This window comes from Helicoverpa armigera, chromosome 1 (genome assembly GCF_030705265.1).
Source record: "Helicoverpa armigera isolate CAAS_96S chromosome 1, ASM3070526v1, whole genome shotgun sequence".
NCBI lineage: Eukaryota > Metazoa > Arthropoda > Insecta > Lepidoptera > Noctuidae > Helicoverpa > Helicoverpa armigera.
This window is the reverse complement of record NC_087120.1, coordinates 17702368-17716784: the sequence shown is the minus strand read 5'-3', so window position 1 is coordinate 17716784 and position 14417 is coordinate 17702368. Positions and strand designations below refer to the sequence as shown.

Sequence of the window (14417 nt, the reverse complement as noted above, 5' to 3'; positions counted from 1 at the left end):
TTTTTTTTTTTTTTTCTCGGGGAAATCCTCATGGACTTCCTCCGCCTGGGGAGAGCGGAGGTGTGCCGGACTCTTACCGGCTAAAACCCTGTGTCCTCCTACACGTGGGCGCGGGGCGCGAGAATCAAATTCTTCCGCAGCCCCGCACTGGTGCTGGCCCGCGGGCCTCGCTCAGGCACGGGGGTGGTGTTAAACTCCCCGTGCAACGCCTCAGAGCGCGCGTCGACACCCGCGCGCGCCTCCGCCTCGGGTCCCGTTGAATGGGGGCGGGACTTCCCATCCTTCGCCCCTGGACCGTTCATGGGGGCGGAAGAGGGCGTTGTCTGCCCTCCTCCGGCGCCGGGCGCCTGCTGCGGGCGGGATCGGCAGTTGAAATCTCCCTCTCCCGTTCCGCAGCTTCCTTCTGCGACATCACGTCCTCGCAGAAGGACACCACTGCGTCCCACGACTCTGCGCTGCCGACCATCTTCCGTACCACGGCCGGCAGCGACAGATCGCTCCCTACTTCATTTGTGAGGACACGGCTGCTCCTCCCAAGCAACACACTGAACGAACGTGTTGCGCCGTGTCCTCCCGCCATGGACGCAGTGGTGGCACCGGCGTCCGGCTCCTGCCTATGCGACACAGGTACTTGCCGAAGCAGCCGTGCCCCGACAGCACCTGCGTCACCCTGAACGACAGGGAGCCGTGCCTTCTCCCGAGCCAGTCGTCGAGCACTGGCCGGATCGCCTCGACGGTGGCGAGGCCGGCGGTAGGGCGCAGAAGCCTCTGCCGCCATTCCGCCACCAAGACCTGACGGGCTCTGCTCGGCGCTGCGCTATCTGCCGCTGCGGCCTCGAGTCCCGTGCCCGCTCTTCCTCGCGCCACCGATACAGCGACGCGGGTACTTTAGCCTCTGGGTCCCAGGGGCGGGGATCCGGCCAGGACGCAAGCCGCCTCGTAGGAAATCGTGCGATACCCGCGGACGACTCTGACGGCCATCGCCCTCTGCGGTCTGCGCAGAATGGCTAGAGTGCTGGCCGCCAGGTCCATCGCCCACACAGGGGCCCCATATAGGGCCATGGACCGCACGATTCCCACGTACAACCGCCTACAGGCGGCGCTCGGGCCCCCCATGTTAGGAAGCAACGTTGACAGCGCGCCCGCTGCACCCATCAGCTTGGGCACCAGCCGCCGGAAGTGGGGGCCGAATTCCCATCGGCTGTCGAGCACCAATCCCAGATACTTCATGGTGGACTCGACAGCTATCCGGGCTCCACCGACCACGATGTGTGATCCCGACGGCGGCGCGCGTCGGGGGCCATGAAACACCATGGCCTCCGACGTTGAGGGCCACCTCAGGCCCAGGCGCCGGATGCGGTTCACCACCTGTGACACCGCAGCCGTGGCTATCAACGCTGCTTCCTGTGCGAGCTCCCGGGCAGTGACAAGCGTGTCGTCCGCATAACACGTCAAGTCGGCGCCCGACGGGAGTTCGCCTCTCAGCACAATCGTAACCGATGTTCCACAGGAGCGGCCCCAGCACCGATCCCTGTGGAACACCGCACGTCATGAGGTGCCGACCGGCACCGTCATGTCCCCGATATGTGACGCATCTACCTTCTGGTAGGCCCTACTGTGCGACGGGTAGGGAGGCACGCGGTGATATCTCAGTGCCTCCCGAATACAGCTCAGGGCAGGGTGTTGAACGCGTTGGAGATGTCTAAAGACACCGCCAACACCACCCCACCCTGGGACACCGTCTCCTCCGCCAGGGCTCTCACGCGGGCGTCTACGGTGGAGCGCCCGCGACGAAAACCAAACTGGTTGTCGTCCAGGTCCGGCCCCTCTCTGCACAAGTGGCTGACGAGGCGATCTGCGATGACACGCTCAAAGTTTGCCCGCCTCGTCGAGCAGCACTATGGGCCGGTACGCGGACGAGTCCGCGGGGCGCCCCTCCTTCCTGAGCAGGACCAGCCTCCCCTCCTTCCACACACTGGGAAACTGACCCTGCTCGAGACATGCCGTGAAAGCCCTCAGCTGGGGCTCTGCTCCTTCAGAGCCAGGACGAGAGCTCGGCCAGGAACTCCGTCGGGTCCGGGCGCCGTGTTCTTAGCCCGGAGCCGCGACACGGCCGCTCTCGTCTCTGCTTGCGTCACCTCGGGGACATCGGTGCCTCCTCTTCGGGAGAGTCTGTGGCCGAGGTGAAGCCATCGTCGGGGAACGTGTCCCGCTCGCTCGGGGAAGAGCGCCAATACGACCGCCCCTAGCAGCTGGGGCTGCATGCTCTGCACCAGTAGGCGCCCATGCACGCAGCTTGCCCGTACCCAACGGTAGGGGCGGCCCTGGATCCCGATCCAGGGACCCCAGCAGCTCCTCCCTGGCACGCGACTTAGAATCGCCGATGGCCAGCCACAGAGTCTCCTTGGACGCGCACCTCATACAGCGCGTCCTCCTCGGAAACCGTCGACGTCGTCTCCGGTATCGTGTGTACTGGCGGCGAGCCGCAACGCACGCGATGCCAACTGCGCAATCTCGGCGGTCCACCAGTACCCTGGCGCCTTGCGGACTGTTGGCGGACGCGGGGCATGGACGCGTCGCAGATCTGCGTCATCGCCCGCGAAACCCAGCGCCACCGCTTCGACGTCGACGGGGCCGTCCGTCGCCGACTCCCAAATCCAGGACTGGACTAAGGCAGCTTCCTCGAGCAGTTCCTTGTCGATGCATAAGCGCCCAGCGCGGGCCGTCGTTGATCGGGGCTGTTGGATGGCGGCCGCTCGCGGTCTGGGCAGAGACGTCGAACCGGATATACCTGTGGTCCGACAGCGTCTCCTCCACGGCGACACGCCAGTCGCGGACTCGGCTGGCGACAGAGGGTGGCGAACGAGACGTCCACTATCGACCCGCCCGCTGCCGCACGCACGTGTATTCCGAGCCCCGATTCGGACGACCAGACCGGTCGTCACCGCCCACTCTTCAGCACCTCGCCCCGAGGGTCAGTGACCGGAGATCCCCACGCCGATGACTTGGCGTTGAGATCCCGAGCACCAGAACAGGGCGAGGGTGATGGCGGCCACTGACGGCGCCCAACTCGACAAGGGAAACCCTCGAAGTCGGCGAGACTCTTGTTGGGGAGAAATACGCCCCCACAATGACGATGCCGCCCGAGACCGCAGCAACCCAGCCACGGCCGAGACGGGTCGGTCAGAGTCCCGCCAATAATGGCCACCAAACCGTCAGCGCACCCCAGCCAGTTGTCACGGGCGGGATGAAGTACGGCTCGGCGACCACAGCCACGTCAATCGACCACTCTGCCATGCTCTGGAGGAGAAGATCCTGAGCTCTGGCACAGTGGTTGATGTTGCCCTGGAGAAATGGAGGTGCCCTATGTATACTCCATTCCACGGCAACGGTCCTGGGCCGGGAGTCGGCCGCGGAGCTACTGGCCTGCGGGGTGGCGAGGAACTAACTAACCTAACCTAACCACAACCGATGCTTTTTTCAAAAGGAGACCGATTTTGATGCGGTTTTGCGTATAATAGCTACAACAGGCTTGGCGCGATAACCCTTCAAACGACATCGAAGCGGTGTGACCCGATTTTTGACACCACCCTTCTCGACCTGTAAAACACAAAATTAATTATTTATCAAAATTCTGACTAGATTTTTTCATTGTAAAAATTTTATTAAATACCCACCACTCCGACCTGTCTTCTGACTGCATTTTGCACGATTTTGGGTAGGTTTGGACGTCGAAATTAAATATTTTCTATTAAAACACTAAATTTTACAGTTTTTCTAGCAAAATTTTCAAAATTTCTAGGAAAGCCTATTCTAGTTTCTGGACAGCTGGCTAGGGCTCGCCGAGACGCGTCCTTTGACGTATCGCACGTCCTCTACGCCGCGCAAACGTCAAAAATTCGCGAAAATCCGTTTCCATACAAATAGTAGACGCCAGAAATCCACCTAAGGCCCTATAAAAACACTAGTACTCTGATAACTTTTCAAAGGAGACCGATTTGATGCGGTTTTGCGTATAATAGCTACAACAGGCTTGTAAGCGCGATAACCCTTCAAACGCGACATCGAAGCGGTGTGACCCGATTGACACCCCACCCTTCTCGACCTGTAAAAACACAAAATTAATTATTTATCAAAATTCTGACTAGATTTTCATTGTAAAATTTTATTAAATACACCCCACTCCGACCTGTCTTCCTGACTGCATTTTACGATTTTGGGTAGGTTTGGACGTCGAAATTAAATATTTTCTATTAAAAACACTAAATTTACAGTTTTCTAGCAAAATTTTCAAAATTTCTAGGAAAGCCTATTCTAGTTTCTGGACAGCTGGCTAGGGCTCGCCGAGACGTCCTTTGACGTATCGCACGTCCCTCTACGCCGCACCAAACGTCAAAAATTCGCGAAACATCCGTTTCCATACAAATAGTAGACGCCCGAAATCCACCTAAGGCCCTATAAAAACACTAGTACTCCTGATAACTTTTTCAAAGGAGACCGATTTTGATGCGGTTTTGCGTATAATAGCTACAACAGGCTTGTAAGCGCGATAACCCTTCAAACGCGACATCGAAGCGGTGTGACCCGATTTTTGACACCCCACCCCCTTCTCGACCTGTAAAAACACAAAATTAATTATTTATCAAAATTCTGACTAGATTTTTCATTGTAAAATTTTATTAAATACTTACCACTCCGACCTGTCTTCCTGACTGCATTTTGCGATTTTGGGTAGGTTTGGACGTCGAAATTAAATATTTTCTATTAAAACACTAAATTTTACAGTTTTCTAGCAAAATTTTCAAAATTTCTAGGAAAGCCTATTCTAGTTTCTGGACAGCTGGGGCTCGCCGAGACGCGTCCTTTGACGTATCGCACGTCCCTCTACGCCGCACCAAACGTCAAAATTCGCGAAACATCCGTTTCCATACAAATAGTAGACGCCCGAAATCCACCTAAGGCCCTATAAAACACTAGTACTCCTGATAACTTTTCAAAGGAGACCGATTTTGATGCGGTTTTGCGTATAATAGCTACAACAGGCTTGTAAGCGCGATAACCCTTCAAACGCGACATCGAAGCGGTGTGACGGTTTTGACACCCCACCCTTCTCGACCTGTAAAACACAAAATTAATTATTTATCAAAATTCTGACTAGATTTTTCATTGTAAAAATTTTATTAAATACTTCCCTCCGACCTGTCTTCCTGACTGCATTTTGCACGATTTTGGGTAGGTTTGGACGTCGAAATTAAATATTTTCTATTAAAACACTAAATTTTACAGTTTTTCTAGCAAAATTTTCAAAATTTCTAGGAAAGCCTATTCTAGTTTCTGGACAGCTGGCTAGGGCTCGCCGAGACGCGTCCTTTGACGTATCGCACGTCCCTCGCCGCACAAACGTCAAAAATTCGCGAAACATCCGTTTCCATACAAATAGTAGACGCCAAATCCACCTAAGGCCCTATAAAACACTAGTACTCCTGATAACTTTTTCAAAGGAGACCGATTTTGATGCGGTTTTGCGTATAATAGCTACAACAGGCTTGTAAGCGCGATAACCCTTCAAACGCGACATCGAAGCGGTGTGACCCGATTTTTGACACCACCTTCTCGACCTGTAAAAACACAAAATTAATTATTTATCAAAATTCTGACTAGATTTTTCATTGTAAAATTTTATTAAATACTTACCACTCCGACCTGTCTTCCTGACTGCATTTTGCACGATTTTGGGTAGGTTTGGACGTCGAAATTAAATATTTCTATTAAAAACACTAAATTTTACAGTTTTCTAGCAAAATTTTCAAAATTTCTAGGAAAGCCTATTCTAGTTTCTGGACAGCTGGCTAGGGCTCGCCGAGACGCGTCCTTTGACGTATCGCACGTCCCTCTACGCCGCACAAACGTCAAAAATTCGCGAAACATCCGTTTCCATACAAATAGTAGACGCCAAATCCACCTAAGGCCCTATAAAACACTAGTACTCCTGATAACTTTTCAAAGGACCGATTTTGATGCGGTTTTTGCGTATAATAGCTACAACAGGCTTGTAAGCGCGATAACCCTTCAAACGCGACATCGAAGCGGTGTGACCCGATTTTTGGCCCCCACCCTTCTCGACCTGTAAAAACACAAAATTAATTATTTATCAAAATTCTGACTAGATTTTTCATTGTAAAAATTTTATTAAATACTTACCACTCCGACCTGTCTTCCTGACTGCATTTTGCACGATTTTGGGTAGGTTTGGACGTCGAAATTAAATATTTTCTATTAAAAACACTAAATTTTACAGTTTTCTAGCAAAATTTTCAAAATTTCTAGGAAAGCCTATTCTAGTTTCTGGACAGCTGGCTAGGGCTCGCCGAGACGCGTCCTTTGACGTATCGCACGTCCTCTACGCCGCGCAAACGTCAAAAATTCGCGAAACATCCGTTTCCATACAAATAGTAGACGCCGAAATCCACCTAAGGCCCTATAAAAACACTAGTACTCCTGATAACTTTTCAAAGGGAGACCGATTTTGATGCGGTTTTGCGTATAATAGCTACAACAGGCTTGTAAGCACGCGATAACCCTTCAAACGCGACATCGAAGCGGTGTGACCCGATTTTTGCACCCCACCCTTCTCGACCTGTAAAAACACAAAATTAATTATTTATCAAAATTCTGACTAGATTTTTCATTGTAAAATTTTATTAAATACTTACCACTCCGACCTGTCTTCCTGACTGCATTTTGCACGATTTTGGGTAGGTTTGGACGTCGAAATTAAATATTTTCTATTAAAAACACTAAATTTTACAGTTTTCTAGCAAAATTTTCAAAATTTCTAGAAAGCCTATTCTAGTTTCTGGACAGCTGGCTGGGGCTCGCCGAGACGCGTCCTTTGACGTATCGCACGTCCCTCTACGCCGCACAAACGTCAAAATTCGCGAAACATCCGTTTCCATACAAATAGTAGACGCCCGAAATCCACCTAAGGCCCTATAAAACACTAGTACTCCTGATAACTTTTTCAAAGGAGACCGATTTGATGCGGTTTTGCGTATAATAGCTACAACAGGCTTGTAAGCACGCGATAACCCTTCAAACGCGACATCGAAGCGGTGTGACCCGATTTTGACACCCCCACCCTTCTCGACCTGTAAAAACACAAAATTAATTATTTATCAAAATTCTGACTAGATTTTTTCATTGTAAAATTTTATTAAATACTTACCACTCCGACCTGTCTTCCTGACTGCATTTTGCACGATTTTGGGTAGGTTTGGACGTCGAAATTAAATATTTTCTATTAAAAACCTAAATTTTACAGTTTTTCTAGCAAAATTTTCAAAATTTCTAGGAAAGCCTATTCTAGTTTCTGGACAGCTGGCTAGGGCTCGCCGAGACGCGTCTTTGACGTATCGCACGTCCCTCTACGCCGCACCAAACGTCAAAATTCGCGAAACATCCGTTTCCATACAAATAGTAGACGCCCGAAATCCACCTAAGGCCCTATAAAAACACTAGTACTCCTGATAACTTTTTCAAAGGAGACCGACTTTGATGCGGTTTTGCGTATAATAGCTACAACAGGCTTGTAAGCGCGATAACCCTTCAAACGCGACATCGAAGCGGTGTGACCCGATTTTTGACACCCCACCCTTCTCGACCTGTAAAACACAAAATTAATTATTTATCAAAATTCTGACTAGATTTTTCATTGTAAAATTTTATTAAATACTTACCACTCGACCTGTCTTCCTGACTGCATTTTGCACGATTTTGGGTAGGTTTGGACGTCGAAATTAAATATTTTCTATTAAAAACACTAAATTTTACAGTTTTTCTAGCAAAATTTTCAAAATTTCTAGGAAAGCCTATTCTAGTTTCTGGACAGCTGGCTGGGGCTCGCCGAGACGTCTTTGACGTATCGCACGTCCCTCTACGCCGCACCAAACGTCAAAATTCGCGAAACATCCGTTTCCATACAAATAGTAGACGCCCGAAATCCACCTAAGGCCCTATAAAAGGGCACGCCACCATCGTGGCAGTAGGTCCCCTCTTTGAGGAGTGGCTCGGGAGGTCACAGCGCCCTCACGTACCGCATGACGCAGGTCCTCACCGGACACGGTTGTTTCGGGAGGTACCTGCACCGCATCAGTCGTGAGGAGCGCCAGGTGTCATGTGCGGACAGCCCGAGGACACGTGGACCACACGGTCAGGTGTGCCCGCATGGGAAGGCACCGCCGGGTCCTCGTCGAGGCTTTGGGCGGCGGCGACCTCGCGTCCGGCCTGGTTCGGAGCCATGGTCGGGGCGAGAGGGAATGGGATGCCCGTCGCCTCCTTCTGCGAAGCGGTCATGCTCGAGAAGGAGGGAGGCGGAACGCCAGAGTTCCTTTCTCATCCCGGCCGCCGCGCTGGACCAGGTAGACACCATGGGCGCCGGGTGTCGCAGATGACTCCCCGGCCACCGTAGGCGTGGGTCTGTGGGCGGTGAGTTCGGGTGGCTCATCGTCCCTCTGTCTTCTAGACGACAGACCGTGTCGACGGCGCGCGTTGTTCACGCGCTCCTCAAAGAGACGTCGCAACTAGCGGGGCCAGCAGAACCAAGGCCTGCGGGCCGCAGGTTGTTCAGGATACGCGGCTGGTACATAAAGGCCTATGACGGAACACGACGATTTTTAGTCAGTAAAGTCCTGACGCCACCGCCGCTGCTAACCCACAGCGGGAGGGGTCATTGATGATTTTACGTCGATAAAAAAAAAAAAAGGCCCTATAAAACACGTTTCCAAGGAGACCGATTTTGATGCGGTTTTGCGTATAATAGCTACAACAGGCTTGTAAGCGCGCGATAACCCTTCAAACGCGACATCGAAGCGGTGTGACCCGATTTTGACACCCCACCTTCTCGACCTGTAAAACACAAAATTAATTATTTATCAAAATTCTGACTAGATTTTTCATTGTAAAATTTTATTAAATACTTACCACTCCGACCTGTCTTCCTGACTGCATTTTGCACGATTTTGGGAGTTTGGACGTCGAAATTAAATATTTTCTATTAAAACACTAAATTTTACAGTTTTCTAGCAAAATTTTCAAAATTTCTAGGAAAGCCTATTCTAGTTTCTGGACAGCTGGCTAGGGCTCGCCGAGACGCGTCTTTTGATATCGCACGTCCCTCTACGCCGCACCAAACGTCAAAATTCGCGAAACATCCGTTTCCATACAAATAGTAGACGCCCGAAATCCACCTAAGGCCCTATAAAAACACTAGTACTCCTGATAACTTTTTCAAGGAGACCGACTTTGATGCGGTTTGCGTATAATAGCTACAACAGGCTTGTAAGCACGCGATAACCCTTCAAACGCGACATCGAAGCGGTGTGACCCGATTTTACACCCACCCTTCTCGACCTGTAAAAACACAAAATTAATTATTTATCAAAATTCTGACTAGATTTTTCATTGTAAAAATTTTATTAAATACTTACCACTCCGACCTGTCTTCCTGACTGCATTTTGCACGATTTTGGGTAGGTTTGGACGTCGAAATTAAATATTTTCTATTAAAAACACTAAATTTTACAGTTTTCTAGCAAAATTTTCAAAATTTCTAGGAAAGCCTATTCTAGTTTCTGGACAGCTGGCTGGGGCTCGCCGAGACGCGTCTTTTGACGTATCGCACGTCCCTCTACGCCGCACCAAACGTCAAAAATTCGCGAAACATCCGTTTCCATACAAATAGTAGACGCCCGAAATCCACCTAAGGCCCTATAAAACACTAGTACTCCTGATAACTTTTTCAAAGGAGACCGATTTTGATGCGGTTTTGCGTATAATAGCTACAACAGGCTTGTAAGCACGCGATAACCCTTCAAACGCGACATCGAAGCGGTGTGACCCGATTTTTGACACCCCACCCTTCTCGACCTGTAAAACACAAAATTAATTATTTATCAAAATTCTGACTAGATTTTTCATTGTAAAATTTTATTAAATACTTACCACTCCGACCTGTCTTCCTGACTGCATTTTGCACGATTTTGGGTAGGTTTGGACGTCGAAATTAAATATTTTCTATTAAAAACACTAAATTTTACAGTTTTTCAAGCATTTTCAAAATTTCTAGGAAAGCCTATTCTAGTTTCTGGACAGCTGGCTAGGGCTCGCCGAGACGCGTTTTTGACGTATCGCACGTCCCTCTACGCCGCACCAAACGTCAAAATTCGCGAAACATCCGTTTCCATACAAATAGTAGACGCCCGAAATCCACCTAAGGCCCTATAAAAACACTAGTACTCCTGATAACTTTTTCAAAGGAGACCGACTTTGATGCGGTTTTGCGTATAATAGCTACAACAGGCTTGTAAGCACGCGATAACCCTTCAAACGCGACATCGAAGCGGTGTGACCCGATTTTTGACACCCACCCTTCTCGACCTGTAAAAACACAAAATTAATTATTTATCAAAATTCTGACTAGATTTTTCATTGTAAAATTTTATTAAATACTTACCACTCCGACCTGTCTTCCTGACTGCATTTTGCACGATTTTGGGTAGGTTTGGACGTCGAAATTAAATATTTTCTATTAAAAACACTAAATTTTACAGTTTTTCTAGCAAAATTTTCAAAATTTCTAGGAAAGCCTATTCTAGTTTCTGGACAGCTGGCTGGGGCTCGCCGAGACGCGTCTTTTGACGTATCGCACGTCCCTCTACGCCGCACAAACGTCAAAAATTCGCGAAACATCCGTTTCCATACAAATAGTAGACGCCCGAAATCCACCTAAGGCCCTATAAAACACTAGTACTCCTGATAACTTTTTCAAAGGAGACCGACTTTGATGCGGTTTTGCGTATAATAGCTACAACAGGCTTGTAAGCGCGATAACCCTTCAAACGCGACATCGAAGCGGTGTGACCCGATTTTTGACACCCCACCCTTCTCGACCTGTAAAAACACAAAATTAATTATTTATCAAAATTCTGACTAGATTTTTCATTGTAAAAATTTTATTAAATACTTACCACTCCGACCTGTCTTCCTGACTGCATTTTGCATTTTGGGTAGGTTTGGACGTCGAAATTAAATATTTTCTATTAAAAACACTAAATTTTACATTTTTCTAGCAAAATTTTCAAAATTTCTAGGAAAGCCTATTCTAGTTTCTGGACAGCTGGCTAGGGCTCGCCGAGACGCGTCTTTTGACGTATCGCACGTCCCTCTACGCCGCACCAAACGTCAAAAAATTCGCGAAACATCCGTTTCCATACAAATAGTAGACGCCCGAAATCCACCTAAGGCCCTATAAAAACACTAGTACTCCTGATAACTTTTCAAAGGAGACCGACTTTGATGCGGTTTTTGCGTATAATAGCTACAACAGGCTTGTAAGCACGCGATAACCCTTCAAACGCGACATCGAAGCGGTGTGACCCGATTTTGACACCCCACCCTTCTCGACCTGTAAAAACACAAAATTAATTATTTATCAAAATTCTGACTAGATTTTTCATTGTAAAATTTTTATTAAATACTTACCACTCCGACCTGTCTTCCTGACTGCATTTTGCACGATTTTGGGTAGGTTTGGACGTCGAAATTAAATATTTTCTATTAAAAAACACTAAATTTTACAGTTTTTCTAGCAAAATTTTCAAAATTTCTAGGAAAGCCTATTCTAGTTTCTGGACAGCTGGCTAGGGCTCGCCGAGACGCGTCTTTTGACGTATCGCACGTCCCTCTACGCCGCACCAAACGTCAAAAAATTCGCGAAACATCCGTTTCCATACAAATAGTAGACGCCCGAAATCCACCTAAGGCCCTATAAAACACTAGTACTCCTGATAACTTTTTCAAAGGAGACCGACTTTGATGCGGTTTTGCGTATAATAGCTACAACAGGCTTGTAAGCACGCGATAACCCTTCAAACGCGACATCGAAGCGGTGTGACCCGATTTTTGACACCCCACCCTTCTCGACCTGTAAAAAACACAAAATTAATTATTTATCAAAATTCTGACTAGATTTTTTCATTGTAAAAATTTTATTAAATACTTACCACTCCGACCTGTCTTCCTGACTGCATTTTGCACGATTTTGGGTAGGTTTGGACGTCGAAATTAAATATTTTCTATTAAAAAACACTAAATTTTACAGTTTTTCTAGCAAAATTTTCAAAATTTCTAGGAAAGCCTATTCTAGTTTCTGGACAGCTGGCTAGGGCTCGCCGAGACGCGTCTTTTGACGTATCGCACGTCCCTCTACGCCGCACCAAACGTCAAAATTCGCGAAACATCCGTTTCCATACAAATAGTAGACGCCCGAAATCCACCTAAGGCCCTATAAAACACTAGTACTCCTGATAACTTTTTCAAAGGAGACCGACTTTGATGCGGTTTTGCGTATAATAGCTACAACAGGCTTGTAAGCACGCGATAACCCTTCAAACGCGACATCGAAGCGGTGTGACCCGATTTTTGACACCCCACCCTTCTCGACCTGTAAAACACAAAATTAATTATTTATCAAAATTCTGACTAGATTTTTTCATTGTAAAAATTTTATTAAATACTTACCACTCCGACCTGTCTTCCTGACTGCATTTTGCACGATTTTGGGTAGGTTTGGACGTCGAAATTAAATATTTTCTATTAAAAAACACTAAATTTTACAGTTTTTCTAGCAAAATTTTCAAAATTTCTAGGAAAGCCTATTCTAGTTTCTGGACAGCTGGCTAGGGCTCGCCGAGACGCGTCTTTTGACGTATCGCGTCCCTCTACGCCGCACCAAACGTCAAAAATTCGCGAAACATCCGTTTCCATACAAATAGTAGACGCCCGAAATCCACCTAAGGCCCTATAAAAACACTAGTACTCCTGATAACTTTTTCAAAGGGAGACCGATTTTGATGCGGTTTTGCGTATAATAGCTACAACAGGCTTGTAAGCGCGATAACCCTTCAAACGCGACATCGAAGCGGTGTGACCCGATTTTGACACCCCACCCTTCTCGACCTGTAAAAACACAAAATTAATTATTTATCAAAATTCTGACTAGATTTTTCATTGTAAAAATTTTATTAAATACTTACCACTCCGACCTGTCTTCCTGACTGCATTTTGCACGATTTTGGGTAGGTTTGGACGTCGAAATTAAATATTTTCTATTAAAAAACACTAAATTTTACAGTTTTTCTAGCAAAATTTTCAAAATTTCTAGGAAAGCCTATTCTAGTTTCTGGACAGCTGGCTAGGGCTCGCCGAGACGCGTCTTTTGACGTATCGCACGTCCCTCTACGCCGCACCAAACGTCAAAATTCGCGAAACATCCGTTTCCATACAAATAGTAGACGCCCGAAATCCACCTAAGGCCCTATAAAACACTAGTACTCCTGATAACTTTTTCAAAGGAGACCGACTTTGATGCGGTTTTGCGTATAATAGCTACAACAGGCTTGTAAGCACGCGATAACCCTTCAAACGCGACATCGAAGCGGTGTGACCCGATTTTTTGACACCCCCACCCTTCTCGACCTGTAAAAAACACAAAATTAATTATTTATCAAAATTCTGACTAGATTTTTCATTGTAAAATTTTATTAAATACTTACCACTCCGACCTGTCTTCCTGACTGCATTTTGCACGATTTTGGGTAGGTTTGGACGTCGAAATTAAATATTTTCTATTAAAAACACTAAATTTTACAGTTTTCTAGCAAAATTTTCAAAATTTCTAGGAAAGCCTATTCTAGTTTCTGGACAGCTGGCTAGGGCTCGCCGAGACGCGTCTTTTGACGTATCGCACGTCCCTCTACGCCGCACCAAACGTCAAAAATTCGCGAAACATCCGTTTCCATACAAATAGTAGACGCCCGAAATCCACCTAAGGCCCTATAAAACACTAGTACTCCTGATAACTTTTTCAAAAGGAGACCGACTTTGATGCGGTTTTGCGTATAATAGCTACAACAGGCTTGTAAGCACGCGATAACCCTTCAAACGCGACATCGAAGCGGTGTGACCCGATTTTTGACACCCCACCCTTCTCGACCTGTAAAAACACAAAATTAATTATTTATCAAAATTCTGACTAGATTTTTTCATTGTAAAATTTTATTAAATACTTACTCCGACCTGTCTTCCTGACTGCATTTTGCACGATTTTGGGTAGGTTTGGACGTCGAAATTAAATATTTTCTATTAAAAAACACTAAATTTTACAGTTTTTCTAGCAAAATTTTCAAAATTTCTAGGAAAGCCTATTCTAGTTTCTGGACAGCTGGCTAGGGCTCGCCGAGACGCGTCTTTTGACGTATCGCACGTCCCTCTACGCCGCACCAAACGTCAAAAAATTCGCGAAACATCCGTTTCCATACAAATAGTAGACGCCCGAAATCCACCTAAGGCCCTATAAAAAC

The 14417-nt window shown here is 47.3% G+C and overlaps 1 protein-coding gene across 1 annotated transcript in view; it reads right to left on the bottom strand.

Moving 5' to 3' along the window:
- The window catches only part of LOC135117628 (alpha-mannosidase 2-like), a 20482-nt gene extending 12130 nt beyond the window's left edge, over positions 1–8352 (bottom strand). The window contains 2 exon segments of the mRNA XM_064037178.1: positions 3214–3345; positions 8203–8352. Coding sequence (XP_063893248.1) covers positions 3214–3345; positions 8203–8352 — 282 coding nt within the window.
- Between the last annotated feature and the right edge of the window lie 6065 nt (positions 8353–14417).